Genomic DNA, 19,581 nt, shown 5'->3' on the forward strand with positions numbered 1-19,581 from the left:
AGACTCAGTCTGTCATAGTCACTGCCACATCCCTGGCACCTAACACAATGGCACATGGCCTCACTTGGTAAATGTGTTCAGGGATGCTCAGTTCAATGCATGACTCACTCTTCTCTGCTAGCAAGAGGAATGTCTCCACCTTTCCGGGGAGGAGGGATCTTCTTCCTCCGAATGTTGCGGGATCTACCACATGCCTTACCCTTTGCATCCTGTCTCTGCCCCAGTTTGCTTTAACGTCAGGGGTCAGCGGCAGTGGCGGGGACAGTGGAGGGGAAGAGGATGCGTGTTCAGCTGGACATCTGAGCAGAGTGATGTCAGCCTCCTAGGGTGTGCAGCTGAGCGGATGAAGAGGGACAGTAGCTTCAGCCAGAGTGGTGGGAGGGCTCAGTCAGAAACAGCCGGAGGAACGGAGGGCGCACACGTGAAAGGGAAGGCCTGAGACTGTCAGGGGTGGAAGGGCTTGAGGCTCTTAGAATTCATGTGAAGTAGAGGAAGCAATGTGCTCCGAGGAAGGTGACCCGGCCAAGATGTAGATAGGTAGCTTCTCGGTGATGGCTGCACATCAGAATCATTGGGGATTGCTGTAAAATGTACCAACGACCGAGTCCCACACTGCCTCTAAATCAGGACCTCTGAGGTGTAGGTATGTACCCGGTTTAGGCAGTAAAAACTCCCCAGACAATGCCAACGTAGAGCCAGGGTCAAGAATCATCAGTCTGAGAAAAACTAGAAGACTTCCTTATTGACATCCCAGTGAAGAAGGAAGCCATCTTAAACATGCACTGAGGGCTCACACAGGAAAGAAATCCTAGACCTCATCCAAGATGCTAAAGGTAAAGGGACGGGGGTTGATCATAAATTCTCAGAGTGGAAATTTCAACCCAGGTTTTTCCAAATGGCTGGCAGGCAACACTGCAGGCATTAAAGCTCACTGGCCCTCCAGCTGGGAGAGGAATTCCTTTTAAAATTCTCTCCCTGCTGGGCTCTGGGACTCGGCCTGTCATCCTGGCACTTTGGGAGGCTGAGGTGAGTGGATTGCCTGAGCTTGGGGGTTTGAGACCAGCCTGGGCAACTTGGTGAGACCGCATCTCTACAATAAGGAAAAAAACAATCAGCTGGGTGTGGAAGCACGCAGGGTGTGGTAATGTAGGGTGTGGTAGTGCAGGGCGTGGTAGCACGCACCTGTAGTTCTAGCTACTTGTAAGGCTGAGGCAGAAGGGTCGCCGGAGCCCAGATTGTCGAACCTGGGGTAGCAGTGAGTGTGCCACTGCACTCCAGCTTGGATGATGCAGTGAGACTCTGACTCAAATAAATAAATAAAATAAATAAATAAAATAAGATGAAATTCTCTCCCTACTCCTCTGATGGAGTTTTTGCTTGGCGATCGTGCGTCTTCCACACTCTTCTAAACCAGGAGTTGGCAAACTACAGACTGTGGGCCTCATCTGGCCTGCTATTTGCTTTTGTAAATAAGGTTTTACCAGAACACAGCCAACCCATCCATTGACCTCTAGTCAACGGCTGCTTTCACGCTGCAGTGGCAGAGTCAGGCGCTCGTACCAGAGGCTGTGTGGCCCACCAACCCTCAAGATTCACTTGTGGACTCCTGCTCCAGTCAGGCAAAGAGGCCTTTTTATAGTCAGAGAGCAGGTGATAGGATCTGGGCTTTCTGCTGGCAACGTTAACGTAGCTAGAGTTCAACACATTCTTTTTGTTTTCATTTAGTCATCTGCTTTATGTCAACTGAAGTTAATTTTCCATTTATGGTCCTAACATCAAGTTTCCTTTTAAGATAGATGGATTTGTATTTCAAAAGTGAGTATATTTAAAGAAGATAATTAACAGAGCTATTAGTAGAGCAAATGACACATATATTTGGCAACATCGCCAAGGTGATTCTTCAGTCTGAAGTTTGGGAAACATTGAATGTACCCAGTCCCTCCCTTTTACAAAAAAAGAAACTGAGGCATGATTGCGAAGTCCCCTGCCCAGGGTCACCTACTTGCTTATGGAGAAAGACTTCTGTCTCTCTCGGGGCAAAGTTCTCTTACTGCTAGTTTGTTACTCATTTGCATGTTGATGCCAGTTAGTATGAAGACACAGTTTTGCGTTATTAAAGGTAGCGAATCAGAGCCAGAAAATATTCTGGTGGAATTTCCGCAGACGGGACTAGTAGAAATTGATGAGCAATTTGAAACGGAATAGAGGGGCTGTTCGCATCTCCAGATGTGAATCTGGAGATGAGTGAGTGACATGTGGGTTTCTTTAAGCTGGATTGTTGCTTGGGCATGGTTTCCTTGGGACAAGAAATTTGATAAAAAGTCTTGCTTTCTTTTTGGTATTCAATCAAAATCCACTGGAATGCTTGTAGAGCAAAAATTAAAACTACTAAACAGAAAAAAATAATGTATTTTCCAGTCTCCTCTGTTGAGTATATTTAAGCAGTTTGAGTCTTGAAGGCATCTATGGTATTCCATCATGCGGTCATGGCTGTGTTTCCAGTAGGGACCCCAGGGTCTCAAACCATCCCCTCCTCTTTCTGCCTGGACTGCTCCACTGGGAGTGTTTTAATCGAGGGAGAAGGTCAAAGAGCTGAAGAGTGTCAGGAAGCCTGAGCCCTGTTCACCTTCACAGGGTGCCGGATGCTCTAGAGCTGTCCAGGTTGGTCCTTTCTTTCAGAGATGCAGAGGACATCTAGACTATAAACGTTTGGCCATCACCCTAAATGGGCAGGAATATTTGTGCCATCATCCGACAAACAAAGCTGAAAGTGGAAAAACACCCGCTTGAACCAGAGCTCAGCATGCCTTACTTCCCCATGTGGGAGTCTGAAAAAATGAGTGGAACTTTTTAGGCTGAAAGGTAACCTTCATCCTGCACTTGGGATCACTTGCATGGGGGCATCTTAGCACCTTTGGATGAAGATTGGCACAGTTAGGTCATTTTCCAGAGAGACAAGCCTCCGAGGGCTGTGCCGTCTGGGCTGGACATATTGATGTGACGTTTACCCATCCGAGGGCTGGGAAGGAGCGGGAGGCCTGACTTCAAGGCTCTTCGACACCTGGTGCCATCGAGTGATGGCCCCACTGCTTCAGGAAGGCCCTGATGACACCCCAGCCGTGTAGACAACAGGACCGGCCTGCTGTGTGCTGAGCTTGGCCTGGGAGGTTGAGTGGGGAGCCCTCGAGGGCGACACTCCACCAGAGGGAGGCGGGCAGAGCGACACGTGATGGCCTCAGCCAATGCCTGTCCAGGTGGGCGCTGATCATCTAGCAGGAAAGCCAGGAGCTCACAGCCAGTGCCCGGCTACCAAGTGCTCCTGCAGTGAAGCTCTTCTCACCCTGGCTGTCAGGAGTCACCTGTGCGCTAACCTCTCCACTGCTGCCGTCGTCAGCAGGGGAACAAGGGTCAGTCCTCAGGGGAAGCTGGCTTTTCCCTATGATAAGAGAGGGGAATCGGTGTCAGGGTGCCTGGGCTGGAAGGGCAGAAGTGATGGGCGTGCTGGAAAGCCAGAGAGAGCAGAACATTGTGAGGACACAGCCCGTAGCCCTGCTGTCCCACCCAGGTGGTGGTTCTCAGTCAACCAGGAGCGAATCTGTCTCCCAGGCGACAACTGACAATGTCAGTTGTGACATTGTCAGTTGTCACAAGTAGGGGAGTGTGGCTGGACTATCTAGTGATTTAGAGGTCAGGATTCTGCTAGACATCCCACAAGGCACAGGACAGATGGCCCCACAACAAGGAATTCCCTAGGCCCAAATAGCAACAATGCCAAGGTCTGACATGTCAAGGGTCTACAGCCCTGGCCCAATGGTCATAACAAATCTGTCAACATGTCCCTTTATAAAGCACAGAGAGGGCTATGCCTCCATGATAGATGGCACTCAGGTACTGAATAACACAAAACTCCAGCCACCAAGAGCCAATTGCTGTGTTTGCTTAAGAGGAAGGTTAGAAGTGGACCGTGGTGTCTTTCTTTCTTTAATATTTTGCTGAGTAACCCAGATGACACATCTGAATTATGACCACTGGGACAGCATGACCAGGAGGCATCTGAGTCAAGGTCAGTTCAAGGAGAGAGGTCTGTCATCACCTCCTGCTTCTGGTCTCCATCACGATTGCTGTGAGCATCCCAGTCTGCACCGGCAGGGTGGCACAACTGTGTGGCACCTCTCCACTGACTCATTCGTAGGGGCCCTTCTGTGCTCTGTTGGACTGGGGACCTTGGAATTTCTATGGGAGATGGAGTAACATTCATGACCTGAAACAAACTTTGTGTTTGGGGGAAGGTGACCGTCATTTCTGAGGTTGTCCACAGATGGTTGTGGGATTAGAACCCTCTGCACATTTCTAAACTTCCAGATATCCAATTTCTGCTGTGCTGCACCAACGGACATGAACTTGGAGGATGAGGTGACTGTGGGAGATGACAGCTATTTCTCAACTGCGAAAGGAACTGTGCCTTCAGGGATTTCGAAAACGAAGCATGTTTCTCATTAGAAAAGAATCATCCATTTCCTCCTCATGTTGCCAAAGACCGTCTTCACCAATTTCATGAGCGCATAGACTTGGGATTCATTACTTGCAGGACAAGAAGAGGCCAGTGGACTTTGGAATCCTCCAGGGTCAATAACAGGTGGGCAGATGGAATTGGAAAGAGGAAACACAGGGCCCTGGGGGCCTTCCTGACACTAAGCACGCAGTCCAGGGACATGGCCAACACACTCGGGCAAGTTCTGGTTTGCTGAACAGGAAACAAGGTGAAGTCGCTAGATTTGCTTTGAGCAAATTTCTGTCTCCGTCACTGTCAAAACAATGAATGCTATTCTTTCCTCTGGTAAGAGAGTTTAAATACGCATTGGATTTAAAATTCTCAACATTTTTATGTTCCTTTCATTCTGACTAGAATCACCTAAGCCCTCTTTATGGGCAAGGGTGAGTTATTTTTCTGTCTTCCTATTTGATCTCTCTGTTTCAGTCCATCCATTAGTATTAGTAGCTGTAGTAGTCATCGTGGTCTTTTTTTAAATAAAAATAATAGCTGCAAGAAAGCAGCGGTGATAAAGCAATAGCCCCTATGCCCAAGGACAGATAAGGTCAACTGTGGCCACAGTGACCATCCATGGAATGGGTCCATGACCCAAGCCAGCCAGCTTCTTCCCTGACATTTCATAGACACTTAGAGGAAGGTTTTCTCTCCTGAGGCTGCCAGCTGGTGTTATGCGGCTGTGGACTCTGCGATGCCTGAACTCTCTGTGGCCATGCCTCTGCGTTCCCACCCCTGTTGCTTCCCACACCACTGAGAAGAAGAGACTCGTTTTCAGTAAAGAACGAGGTCAACACAGGGAGAGAGCGAGAGAGCGAGAGAGCAAGAGAGAGAGTGCATGATAACCAGATGTTGATGTGATGTGTTGGCCCTGGGGATCATGAGGGGGACCTTCCTTTTCCTCTTGGCTGGTCGAGGCTTGGGCTTCTGACCAGTTCCGGCCAGTTAGATAGAAGGGATGTCTGCCTGGAGCTTTTCAGAAAGCATAACAGCAAAGAACTCTACAAGTTGGCTAACCAGCTGGAAAACTTTCACTGGAAACAAAAAGTAGTTAACTATTTGTTGCTCGTTAACTCTGGCTATTAACTAACCTTAACTTAAAGAAACAAAACACCACCATTATTTCACAAATCTCTGGAAATTTCCTTTTGCAGACCACCCCCAAAGACTGTTCCTGGCCCACTAAACCCTACGCCCCTCTTATAAACACAGCCCTGTTGCTTCTGCCTCTGTGCAGACAGCAGGCCTTCACGACGCATCTGCCCTTTGATCAGTCGACCTTTCTCCATTCCTGACTGTCTTGGTAGATTCTTCTTACCAACCTGCGACTCCGGCCATACCAAACCCAACGCCGCGCACGGCACGCAGGAACTGGTCTGGGAGTGTGACTAGACACAAGGATCTGAACTCCAACTCGGCAAACGCTGGTTTGGTTAAGGCTTATTTAGAAAATGCAATGGATGGACAGATTCTTCAGACGTCCACGAAGCATCTGCTACGCTTCAGACACCGTGTGGGTGATGAGGGTGCGAGGACGAACGAGACAGTCTCCCCCTGGGGACGCCACCAGTCCAGGTGGGCAGGTGTGCAAAGCAGGTGGTTCTAGACCACACAGATGGGGTGACGGGGCTATGTACAGAGTGTTAGGGAAACCCCAAGGAAGAGCACCCAATCCAGCTTGTGTGGGGAGCTCAGGGGGCCAGGGAGATGACAAGTGAGGACGAGGGCAGCAGTTCTAGAAATCCCAACAGGCCCACCTGTCTTTGCTGAGGCTTTGTGGAACCAAGGCAGAGGGTTAAGAATCTGGGCCTGATCCAAGCCCATGCTTCACCTCTCCGTAGACGCCCTGGACATGTTCCCTGACCTCTCTGCCTCACCTTCTCCATATTTAAAAGTGGTAACGGCAGCATCTCCCTGAGAGGGTTGCTGGGAGGACTAAATGACATAACGTTCCCGAAGCCAGTGGTGGCGGGAAGGACTCAGCCTTCTGGGGCCCCCGGCGTTGTCCAAACAGCTTCCTGTCTGCAAGCACTTGATGACTGACTGTCCCTCACAGCTGTTAGCATTTCGGAAGGCCCCACTTAAACCTCTGGGTGTGGCCCTCACCACGGGGAGTTTCACGGTGGTTCATGTTGCTGCGCTGTGACCTGAGGACACGGCACGGAACATTCGGATGTGCGGGGTTCCCCCTCACCCCACAAAGTGACCTCGGGCCCCCATGGCTCTGGAACTGCTTGCTCTTTCCTCTATCCCATGCTCTGTCCTTGGGATGTGCAGGACACCCCATGCTCCCCTCCCCGACACACACACACTAAGCGGCTTCTGGCCCCCATGACTCTGGAATTCTTGTGTCCACGGTTCAGTTTGCCTTTTCTTCCTTCTGCCCGAGTTGTCTTTGGCAGACCTCTCACCTCCTCCTTAAAATGGCTGCTTTTTATTCAGAGACCAGAAATCAAAAAAGCTGAGATGGTGCAACTGTGTCAACAACACGGCTCCCTGTGGATGGAGACTGTCTTTAAAAGAAGCAGCCTTGGTGCCTGTCGAGTTCTGACATCGCTGCCCTCTGTGCCTCCTCCTGTCCTTAGGTGGTGGCGAGCACGCGGACTGCCTTTATGGGATTAAACTTTCTGATAATGGAGGTACGACCGCATGGTCTTGACTGGTTTCTGTTTGGGGTCCACTGTGGTTATTCTGGGCTTGAAATCACAGTTTAATGCACACCCCTGGCTGAGACCACGCACTTGGATTCCAAGTTCCCAGTGACATGTTTTCCCGCCTCCCTCTTTCCTCGGAAGTCTGGGCCTGCTCCCCACCTGTCCTACTGCTCCCAGGTGTCTCGGGTCACGGGGGGTGAGCTCGCCTGGGGTTTACCTGCCTCAAGTCCCCAGCTATTCTTTAATTGAGACAATATTTGTGTTGGCTAAATATTGGCACAGGTAAGTCATCATCCTGGCATGTTCACAAACACCGTGGTGGGTGCTGTGCAGATGTCTTGACATTTACAAGCTGGGTTTCATCTCTGCACATGCGCAGGGATGCCGCACTCACCCCCGGCAGGCAGGTCTGTTCCTGCAGGGCTAGTCCCACTCCAGCCCCACGTTTCTCAAACCCTGCTGCACACTGAGTCACTAGGGGAGCCTTTAACAGGTCCCGATGCCCAGGACAACCGCCAGACCTGTTAAATCAGACTCTGTGGTGGGACCCAGGCACCGGCAGCATGTAGAACTCCGCAGAACTCTGCGATGACTTCAAGGTGCGGGCGAGTGGGAGAACTCGTTCCCAGACTGGTGCTTCTGAGACTCTGATGTGGGTGAGAGTCGCTGGAGGACTTTGTTCAGAGGTGGATTATGAGTCAGTAGGTCTGGGTGGCCCTGAGACTCTGCATTTCTGACAAGAGTGGATGCTGCTGCTGGTCCAGGGACCGCACTTTGAGTAGCAAGGCTGTTGTCCTTTCTAGTGCCTGTCTATTAGCCTTGCAAATAATTTCCCGGAAATCAGGAGTCCATCTGAGTTTGTGATATTTCCATGCTTATCACCGGGCCCCCCCGGTCTCGTTTCCTCACTCTCGCTCTGCCCAACTCCACAGCCACTCTCGTGGTCAAGGAATTGCGGTACTGAGCTCAGTCTCTGGTTTTCTCTAGACAGTGATTCTCTTGCAAAGGACCCGCACAGTAGACAAGAATTGGTGTCTAAACTGAGCTAAACCTGGGCAGACCAGCCTCCGGATCTGACGTCCCTGTCATGCACACATTCTAAATGCAAAGCTCCTTGAGACAAGCACGTCTCCTCTAGGCTAAACCAACTCTAGGCAAATGGTGACAACCCGGGGTCTTGGCTCTTGCTACTCCAGATAGTTTAGTCTTACCCACATGAGGTCTTCAGTTCTGCAAAATCATGAATGATGGCAAAAGCACTGGGGAAGGCATGGAGCCAAAGTAACGTTCAGTTTCAAGATTGGCAAGAATTCCAGATTACAGTACCTTGGGAAATGTGATTTCCTGGCCTGTATTCCACAGCTTTGCCACAATATTTGCCAGTTATCTATTGGTCTTTGTCTGTGGGCACAGTCTTGGGGAGTCAAAACTTTTCTAAGAGGCTTCTAAAATAGTGTATTTAATGCTGATAAAAACTTAATAATTAATATAAAACAAACTAGATCATCAGGGTGACCAAGGGTTGGCCCATGATTTCAATGCCTGCATTTGTGTTTGTTTTTATGATTGCTTGTATGCCACATAACCATACCTTAATTGTTGCAGGATAATGATAAAAGAACAGAGAACAGAGGGAAGTTTGATAGAAATGCCATGTGTTTGAGCCAAGAGGAGCTCCAAGGGAAATACAAGTTTCTCCGTAGTGGAATAGAGAAATGTGATCCAAGAACTGAGATGTGACACAACGCACCGTGTTTTAGACTTGCTGAGACTCAAAATAACAAAGCAAAACAAACCCCCAAACCCAGCATTACAGCCATCAGGACCAGTTCACTGGAGCACAACCATTAAATTGCAACAAAATGACATCGTCTATTACACTCAGTTGGTAACTGCATTTAAACATCATGGACTCACATTTTGTTAGTATTTAATGTGCAAATTGGTTTTGTTGTGTCGTTGTTTCAAAGCGAAATTATTCTAGTTTTAAGTTTGTACATAATCAAGCAACTTTCTAATGCAAATAATTTTAGCCGCCGCTGGAATAATTATTTGTCATCTAAAAAATTTTGCATTCACTTCCTCAGCAAGTGCTGATACCCTGGGCACATGTTTGGTTTCCTTACTGGTTTCTGAAATGTCACGGTGGTCATGGAATAGCTTCGTGCACTCCATTCCAGGGGCCTGTTAACGGGACATTGTTGAGCTCATGGAGTGAGCTCCCAGAAGGTGACATTTTTATAGTAGCTGCAAATATTGTAACATGCTTTTTGCAGGGACACATTTCCCTGCTTGGAAGTCATGCCTGATGACGAAACTTTCAGGCTGGTGGCCAGTGGAGGGTCCACCGCAACAGGTGGTTGGTGTCTAACTCGGGCCTGCGGGAGAGTGGGGTTATGCCTATGATTTGGAGGGAAAATAAAGTGCTTACGGGCTGAGGGGCCTCCGACTCTCCGTTCCCTGACGGGCGGCTGAGAGGTGACATGACCGTCGAGGATTGGGTGTCCCCTTGGGGCAGTTGTCGACCGCCTTCCGAGAGGCAGTAAGACTGGCTCTGAGGATTCAAAAAGGAGACATGTGAAAGTGCTGGCCCGCTCTCAGAGGGCAGCTGCCTCATGGGGTGGACTTTCAAGGGACACTGTTGTTCCCCTGAGCTGCGAATGCAGGGGCCAATGACCATCCCAAGGTTCTCAGCATCTACCAGACATATTTCAAAAGTAGATTTCAGTTTCACTGAAACTCATAATCTAGTGTGAAAATGCTCTTTACCTGTGATTTTAAAAGTGACACCTTTCCTAAGAAAATATTCAGGCTGGGCTCGGTGGCTCAGCCTGTAATCCCGTGCCTTGGGAGGCCGAGGTGAGTGAATTGCCTGAGCCCGCGGGTTCGAGACCCGCCTGGGCAACTTGGAGAGAACTCATCTCTACAACAAATCAAAAAATTAGCCAGGCGTGGTAGTGCGCGACTGTAGGTACAGCTACTTGGAGGGCTGAGGTGGGAGGATCGCCGGAGCCCAGCAGGTCAAGGCTGTGGTGGCCGGGAGCAGCCACTGCACTCCAGTCTGGGTGACAGAGTGAGACTCCAGCTCAAAAAAAAAAATTCATAGGTTTGTAAACATCTGAGTGCAGATTTAATATATAACAAAGGAAAAAACCCTACAAAGTAACAGTTTACAGAAAATTTGGGGCATTATTTTCTTTGCCACTAGTAAGTGTACATGCAATACATCATTCTCGCTTAGGGAAACTACAGTAGGTAGCTTATTAAAGTCTTCCTGGAATAGCTTTAGATGGACATTTCTTAATGTAAAAAAATCAAGATTCAATTCTGATCTGTCTTGCGTGCATTTTGGCTCCAAATGGCAACGCTCTGGTCAGTTTTTAGACATTAGCAATTTATAGACATGCTATTTGTGAGTCTAAATATATCAAAAGGAAAGTAAGGTGTTAAATATATTCCATGAATATCTACAAATATCTGGATGCTAGATGCTATTTAGAAACAATACTGGAATAGTTTCATCTTCCAATCCAAGTTATATGGATTTATAGGAGTAAGCTTACCTTGGTCTACTGATGTTTGCAACATGGCCCTATCTTTCTCAAAAAACTCTGAGTGGGCATAGTCTATGAAGTTTTGTATAACTTTGATGCAAACTACCAGCTCTAAGTCATACATTCCACAGATACATATTAAGCATTTTCTTCCTGCAAAGCACTGTTTATTGCTTTACTTTAAATACTTCCTTCTAAAAATACTTTAAATACTTCTTTCTAAAAATCCTAAAATATTTTTGGCCAGTGGGGGATAATATCTTCCCAATGCAGTTAAAAAGCAACCAAGCATCAAGAGTAATCATTGTAGCAAAGTATAAAAGTATCGGTCATGATTTTATCGTTCAGATTCTTCTACATGCCAACCAAAAAGAAAACTGTTTCCCGAAGGCAATGAGTACTTACGTGACGATTGCCCATTTTCGTTTTCTGAGATGGCTGTTCTGTATCTCATTAAGCGATCGGTCCTACAGCAAAGTTTATAGTGGTTTTCCCAGGGCCTAGTATCTCTTGTGTTTAATCAGTAACTTTTGGCATTGGATTTGAATACATTGGTGGGGATGGGTAGGGAGTGGCTCTGTCTACAAATGCAATTAAGCTGCCCCAAGCCTTGGTCTCCATCTTTTAAAATAAAATATGTACGCAGTACAGAGTGTAGGCTTTTAAAGCTGAAACTTACCCACAACTGAAAGACGAAACCTGCTTCACTTCTGGGTTGATAAAAGAGCTATTCTTTCATATTTTGGGTGTTTATTTGACACTTTATACCTCTTAATAGAAAGCATTAACCAAGTAGACAGAAAGCATGTGCTGTTTTACTCACATTACTATTATCATTGCCGAGAATTTTTTGAAGACTACATTGAGTTATGCTGGGTCATTTTTACAACTTAACTGGTTTTTAAATTGACAAGTATGTGCAGATGGTACTTTTTTCTATTAATACAAAAAGGCACCATGAAAAGCAAGCCTACTGACTTCCTGTGCCTCCCCCAGAGGCTACTTGAGTTCTTCCAGAAACAGTCTTGGCATATTCAGCCATGTCTGTCTCTCTTGTTGCCTTTCTCTGTGGAGCTATATCTGATCGCCTGTTTTCCCTCAACAAGCGAGTTTGTCCGTGCACTCTGTTCCCAAAGGCAACGTAAGTGTGTGTTACATGGATACTTTTCTTTCTTTCTTTTTGATGACACGTTACGACAACACATCTCTTTTTTTGTTCCTACACATTTACGGGATACATGAGAAATTTTGTTACATGTATACAATGCGTAGTGATCAAGTAGGGAGTCTTCGGGTGTGATCAAGTTGAGAGTCTTAGGGTGTGCGTGTCCCCAGTACAATACGTTTTTGTTTCGTCGCCCTACTCTGCTATCAAAGGCTGAGTTTATTCCTTCATCTCATGTGTGTTCGTAACCTTTGACCTGGCTCTCTTCATCCCCCTCCCCCACTCACCCTCCCCAGACTCTGTTCTCCGCCTTCCCGCTCTCTGTTTCCATGTGGTCCAGTTTCTTAGTTTCCGCCTGCAAGTGAGAGCACACGGCATTTGTCTCTTTGTGCCTGGCTTCTTTCACTTAATGCAATGACTTCCTGCCTGTATGTTTCGTATACTGAAGAGATAGATGTCATGGGCGCATGGCTTTCTCAGTGGCCACATGGGAATCTTCTGTGGGTATGATCCAAACTTGATTTCATCAGTCCGCCACTGAAGGTCACTTAGGTTGTTTTTGGTCTTTTGCATACATATCTTTTTTTTTTTTGAGTTGGAGTCTCACTCTGTCGCCCAGACTGGAGAGCAGTGGCCGCTCCCAGCCACCACAGCCTCCACCTGCTGGGCTCCGGCAATCCTTCCACCTCAGCCTTCCGAGTAGCTGGAACTACAGGTGCGTGCTACCACACCCGGCTGATGCATACATATCTTATATGTTTGCTCATGTTTCCTTATCTGCAGAATAAAATCTTAGAATAGGACTGCTGACCAAATAGTATGTGCATTTAAAATTCTGATGGATGTCGCCAAGTTTTCCTCCACACAGGCATAAAAGGCTGGACCACTCTCCAAGACCAGCTGACCCATGAGGCTTACTCTCAAAGGTGAAATTTACACCCCTAGGACAATTCACGGGTGTTCATTTGCCCACATATATTGGCCAGCACGAAATACGAGCAAACCTTTTCATTTCTGCTAGTTTCCAAGATAAAGAATGGTATCTTGTTTAATTTACATTTCTTTCATGTGATACCCTTGAGAGTGTATACCCTGTTCCTTTGAAGTCATTTGGATGAATTTTTCTATGGTTTGCTTGTTTGTGTCCTTTGTTTTTCTTTTGAGTTATTAGCCTTCTCATTACTTATTTGTAAAACACTTTATTTATACTACAATCTAGGCTTTATATGATGGAGGCTTTTGTCAAGCGTAACAATTATTTTCCCCTGCTTGCTGTTTGTCTTTTGTGTTTTGAGTATGTATGTACGTGTGAAGGAGGTGTTCATTCTTACTTTCAAATAGAGGAATCTTTTTTTCTTTGACTCACTTAGAAGAAACTTTTCTGCATTAGGACGTTTAAATCTTCTTGTGCATTTCTTCAGGTTCTTTTAATGGCTTCATGTTTGAGGGCTTGCGTATTTAATTTATTGGAATTGATTTTGATATGAATGAGGGAAGAGGGGTCAGCTTAGCTTGGGTTGTTCAGTTGACCCTAGAGAGTTATTGAACAATTTCTCTTCTCTCTGTTGGTTGAAGGTGTCGCTTGTGCTTTATGGTAGGTTCCCATACGACACAGACTAAACTTTTGTAGAGGTTTATTAAATCCTGATTTTATATATTTGCTCCTTCGTTCTTTAGCTTTTGCGGAGTGAGTGTGTTGGATGTGCTGATTGCTGGGGCAATGACCAAGACAGAGATAGACTTTCTTTTCCTAGAGTTTACAGTCAAGTGTCTTTCCTGCTTTTTTTTTTTTTTGTCAGACTGGTAATGTGCCCACGTCCTAACAAGGTTTCAGAGCGACACATCTCACACCTGTGCACATGAGTACCCAATCATTGTGCAAAATGAACCACAAAAGGATTTGCAGTCAAGTTGGCGGTGGAACGGGGCAGAAGGTGAGAGGATGAGGCCAACACCCAGCACAGTGACCACTTGCTCTGCTCTTTTGCAGAGTGTGTAATTTCTGCTTTGCTGTCTTTTGCCTCCCTTGCCAGCCCCAGACTTCTCCCAAGGGCCATGCCCTCTCTGGCCACCTGTGTCTCAACAACCCCCTGGATGCCCCCGGTCGGTGACATCTTGGGGGCCAGAAAGGGCAGGGTGGCTTGATGTGAGGTGCTCCTTGTGGAGACAAGCGCTGCTCAGGGAGCCAAGCTGTGGAACACAGGCTGTGTCCGGGTAAGAGGGAGACGTTGATGGCAGCAGGGTGGTCAGCCACAGAGGGCCGTCTGTCCCCACCACCATGGACATCTCCTGATGATCAGGTGTGTCCAGCCTGAGGCCCATGACCTGCACACGGCTCAGCACCGCACTGCATGTGGCCCAGACGCTTGCGACACCCTGTGTTTTGAGCGTTTACTTTCTTTGTGACCCCGTGTGTAGTTCCATTTCTGAGGTTCACACTCACGCCTGACTCATGATGTGGTTTTTTGGCAGCTCATGCGAGTGGGAGCAGCTGTTTTCAACGATGAAGCCCACGGAGAGCAAAGCGTGAAGAGAGAAGCTCTTTGAGAGCTCGCTAAGAACTGCGACCGCTTCCGTCGACCCAGACACCGATAGGTTAGTTTTACAAAAAACAAGGTCAGATTTCCCACAGGTTTTATATCGCGCTCATTTTCCTAAGCTTTATAATAAAAGAAGTCTTATCATGTCTGTACACGAACTCTATCATATAAAGTATGTGCAGCCAAGACAGCTCCTCTTCACTCAAAGCAACCCAGGGAAGCCGAAAGGCTGGACACCCCAACCTAGGTGCTTCCAGTCAGGTTCCAGCTCGGCCGAGGTGGGGCTCTCCTGCGTCACCTGCCTCTTCCCCGGGTGGATGGCCCTTCGGCAGTGGCAGGACGGGTCCCAGAGTAGCCGCAGGGGGGAAGGGGAGACCCTGCTGGGACCTCGGGCCATTTTGGGGGGGATGTGGTGGTGGCCTGGGGGGAGGAGAAGGAGAAGGAAGAGCCCGGAGACGGGACCCGGGCCGGGTGGGGGGTGGCAGGAGGGGCTGTTGTCAATGTTATGAATGACTCTTCTACCAGGCCTGGCCCAGCTACTCAGATCTCTCGACTTTGGTGGTTCTCACAGGGGCGGCACTGCCCACTGCGAGGGCAGGTGGCACTGTGTGAGAGCATTTGGGTGGCCAGAATGACAGGAGGGTGGGGTGGGAGCCCAGCCTGGGATAATCAGCATCCTGCACTGCCGGGGACACTCCCACACCACAAAGACCGTCCAGCCCCCAAAGCCCACAGAGCTCCCCCCCACTGAGAGACACCTGTTGGGAGACTCCCCGGCCCATCTTCCCTGTAGGTAGGGCTATGTCTGCAGACCAAGAGCTTACGAACTTCCAAGGCACGCCTGGGTTCTTAAAACCTGTAAAATCTGACAGTTGCAGTGGTATGAGCTTAACTGTGACACCAGAAAAGTATGGAAGATGAGGATGTGAAAATGGACAAGTGGGATTGTAAGAGACCAATCACTGGGATCGACTCCTCATTCTGCAGATGGGAAAACTCAGGTCCTGGGAGCCACATGGCTGGTGTAGCCTAGGCCAGGTGGTTGCAGGCAAGCTGGTGGGATGGGACTGTTTAGCACAGAGGCACCTTGGCCTATGGTGGGGTTATGATAGCCCAGCATAGACTGAATTGCTGCTTCTTTAGTGCATTTAGCACACCTAGCCCACCAACCATCCCTGCTGAGCCCAGCCTAGCTTAAGCGTGCTCAGAACACTTACGCCAGCCTACAGTTGGCAAAGTCATCTACACAAAGCCTTTTTATCGTAACGTTGGTGTCTCATGTAATGTACTGAATGCTCTGCTGAAAGTGAAAAGCAGAGCAGTGGCCTGGGCGTCCTTAGACAGGGAAATGCAGCTTGTGAAGACAGGCACACAGGGAGGGTCTGAACGGCAGGGACAGAGTGAGGACAGCAGTCACAGGTGAGGCACGCCAGGGGTTGCCACTGGCTGCACAAAGCCTGGAAAGGCCAGGAGGGTCCCCTCACAGGCTTCAAAGGGGCACGGCCCTGCTGACACTTGAGTTTTGGACGTCTGTCCTCTGGAATATGAGACAATGAATTTCTGTTGTGTTAAGCCACCCAGTTTGTGATACTTTGTTGCGGCAGTCCTAGGAAACGAGTATTGTGATACTTTGTGGCAGCAGCCACAGAAAATGAACACACATGTCACACACACAAACAACATGTGTCAGTTGCTGCGAGAATCACAGCAAAGACATGATGCTGTGTAATTTGTATTTAATAAAATTTCCAAGCCGGGCTCAGTGGCTCAGCCTGTCATCCCGTGCCTTTGGGAGGCTGAGGCGAGTGGATTGCCTGAGCCCGTGGGTTTGAGACCCGCCTGGGCAGCGAGACCTCATCTCTACAATAAATCAAAAAATCAACCGGACATGGTAGCGCAGGTCTGTAATTCCGGCAACTCGGAAGGCTGATGCGGAAGGATCGCCGGAGCCCAGCAGGTCGAGGCTGCGGTGGCCGGGAGCGGCCACTGCACTCCAGTCTGGGTGACAGAGTGAGACTCCAACTCAAAAATAAATAAATAAATAAAATTTCCATTTAGAAATACTTTGGGGAAAATATCCTATGACATTAAGACCACAAGCACTTTATTTTATAGCCCCACGGTATTAATTAAAATAAGAAAAGCTCACAGATATTAAATATAACAGCCAAATGGAACTTGCTTGATCTTTCTTTCTGCAGGGAGAATTAGTAGTAACTCATTTATGTAATGTCTCTTTAGATGGAACCCCCCAGTGCGTTGATTTTTGGTCGCTGCTCCCTTCCACCTAAACACAAGCAAAAGTGTGAGTCACAGATGTGAGTGGGGACGTGCGGTGACAGGCAAGAGGGAGACGCCTGTGGTGGGTGTGAGGGGGCCAAGGTCTGAGGACGAGAAGGAGCCGGTCATACGTGAGGCACCAGGGAGAAGATTCCAGGCAGACAGAGAGAGGTCCTGCGGCAGAAAGCCTCCTCGCACTGGGCTCACAGGAAAGATTCAGCGTGGCCAGAGGGAGAGGAGAAGGGCTGGAGGAAATTTGGAGGGGCCGAAGCGGACCGCGCAGGGGCTCGGGGACCGGGGTGAGGGTTGACGTCTACTGTGGAGGAAGAAGAAATCGTCAGAGTTCTGGATGCGAGCACGGCACGATGGTTCAGGTGCTGGAAAGGTGCCCCGGGCCAAGGTGACAGGTTTCAGCGGGGCAGAGGGGGAGGACAGGCCGAGACGCGTTTGCCCTGGGCCAGGAGAGAGATGCAGGCGGAGGCAGAGGCGGGCGTGGAGGGGGGCAGGCCTGGAATGGGGCCACGAGGGTGGGCCGCTGGGCCGGACGTGGGCCGAGCGGACGCATCAAGGATGCCTCTCCAGGGCTGGGTCCGAGCACCTGGGGGGTGGGGCCCTCGCCTGAGGTGAGGGCGACTTGGCGGGCGGAAGGGACTGCGGGGCGAACGAAGCCTTTGCTCTGGCAAGTGTGAGGCTTCATTAGACCCCGGCGGCAAGGCCAGACCCTCAGCCGGTATCGAGATGCCCCCGGGGTCCTCAGCACAGACATCAAGGCACGAGCCAGGCTGAGATTTCAGCGGGAAGGGTGAGGACAGATGAGAACAGGGGGCGGGGCGGGGACACGAAGAGAGAGAGGTGGGGAAAAGAGGAGGGGAGGGAGGGAGGGGAAAGGGGGGGAGGGCAGGGGAGCGAAACCTGTATCCTGCGAACAGAAGCAGCCTGTTCTCGGGTCATTTTATTTTTGACTAGTGAAGAAGACACTTATGGAATCCATGACCCTTTACGGTCACCCTTTAAGTGGCGCCAAGAGAGTTGATGAGTCAGCCTCACCTGGTTGGGACAGGGAGAGCAAGTGCCGCCCCCGAGGCCCCCCAGGACCGCAGGCCCCGGCCGCCCTGCAGCCGTGCTTCCCTGTGGTTGGCCAGACGCCGCTCAGGTTGCCCTCCTGCTCCGGGACCTCCCGCGCCTGTGACTCCGTGCGCGGAGTGGTCCAGATGGCTTGTCGATTCCCTCCATCTTCAGATCAGGCTGACCCTATGAGCCTGGCTGGGGCATTTTCCAGCCTTTTTTTTTTTTTTAAATGCATTTGCATTCTTAAAGTATTCTTTTAAAAACTTTTTTTGGTTCCAAAAATTTGCCTCATGTTAGTGTTGCCTGCCTTCATGTGCAAAAAAAAAAAAAAAAAAAAAAAAAGGTTTATTTAGGACTTGGCCTGATTCCAGGCAAAGCAGTGTCAGTAGCAAAACATGCGGTCCCTATTTCCAGACTCCTGTTACTTTTGTGGCATCATAAAGCCAGTCTGGTTATGCAACAAACTTTAGGAGAGACATGGTGACCAAGATGCCTGAGACAAGATGCACTTGTCCTTTGAGCCTCCCATGTTGACTTTCTGTCACACTGGCTCCAAATGAATGTCCTGTGAAGAAGGCGCAGGCTGAGGCCTTCTGTCCGGCTGAGGCCGTGCACTCTCCACAGAGGGACCACTGCCCGTGTGGGATACAGGCTGCTGTGTCCACGCAGGGCAAACAGTCAAGACCCAGCAATACCACTGCACTGCACAGAATCTCCTTTCCTGCCTGCTTCAGAGCTTGTGAATATTTGCAAACTATCTTTAAATAAAGGCCATAGCGATAACAGATAAATGATTAATAGAACAGGAAGCTCATGAGTTACCTGCTTGGCTACTCCGCCCTTAGGAAGTGGAGTTGCCAGAGGGTGAGGTAGTGAAGTTATGTGTCACTCCAGCAGATAACGAAGGTGGACCAACCTTTCCTGGTGGAGGGAAGAGTCAAGTCTACTTTTAGGGACAGAATTCATTGCTTTTTTTTTCCTTTTGAGTCAGGGTCTCACTTCATTGCTGTGTACAATCACGGTTCACCTCAGCCTCCAACTCCTGGGCCCAGGTGATCCTTCTGCCTCAGCCTTCCAACTAGCTGGAACTACAGGTGCACGCCATCATGCCTGGCTCATTTTTTGATGTTTTGTAAAGAGGAGGTCTCGCTATGCTGCCCAGGCTGTTCTTGAATTCCTGGTCTCAAGTGATCCTCCCACCTCGGACTCCCAAAGTGTGGGAGTCACTGTGTCCATCATAGGGACAGAATCCTTAAAGTAACAAGTATGACTATAAATTTATTTAATTTAGATCTAATGATTGACTTTATTTCGCAGAATTTATTCTGTAAATCCCCCCTTCTTATCCCATGCTTGTCCGTCCCAGAAAAGAGCAAGTTGATGATTTTCCATCTGACTTTTGGGGTGCGTGTTGAGTGTCTATGAAACAGGAAGCCTCTCGAACCATCCGTGAGTGAAGGACCTGGCTGAGTGCTGTGTGCTGGTGGGTCTCCAGCAGACAGCTGGGAAAACGGACAGACACAGACAAATGCCCCTGTGTGTTGAGTGACTGCTCAAGATGAACGGGCTGGGGAATTGGAAAGGCAAATATGTAAATATTCATTTGGATGGGGATGCCTTTTCTTTGAAAAGAAATTTTATTTCCCCATTGTTTACATTTAAGGTGCACAGCATGATATTATGATATACACATATGTATTAAAATGGTGACTACAGTCAAGCAGACTAACACACGATCATCTCACAGTTGCCTGCGAGCGTGTGTGTGTGTGTG

At 48.8% G+C, this 19,581-nt stretch overlaps 1 protein-coding gene across 2 annotated transcripts in view; it reads right to left on the minus strand.

Moving 5' to 3' along the window:
* The window catches only part of ANXA13 (annexin A13), a 51,092-nt gene extending 39,856 nt beyond the window's left edge, over positions 1–11,236 (minus strand). The window contains exons 1-2 of one of the 2 annotated variants that reach the window (XM_008056748.2): positions 11,160–11,227; positions 9,632–9,754 (exon numbers count right to left, since the gene is read on the minus strand). In XM_008056748.2, coding sequence (XP_008054939.1) covers positions 9,632–9,754; positions 11,160–11,174 — 138 coding nt within the window. In that variant the 5' untranslated portion in view covers positions 11,175–11,227. Of the gene's footprint in view, positions 1–9,631; positions 9,755–11,159 lie in introns of both variants that reach the window. The other variant, XM_008056749.1, reaches the window with a different exon arrangement.
* Between the last annotated feature and the right edge of the window lie 8,345 nt (positions 11,237–19,581).

Source organism: Carlito syrichta, unplaced genomic scaffold (genome assembly GCF_000164805.1).
Source record: "Carlito syrichta isolate Samal-C Ts95f unplaced genomic scaffold, Tarsius_syrichta-2.0.1 Scaffold302454, whole genome shotgun sequence".
Classification (NCBI taxonomy): Eukaryota; Metazoa; Chordata; class Mammalia; order Primates; family Tarsiidae; genus Carlito; species Carlito syrichta.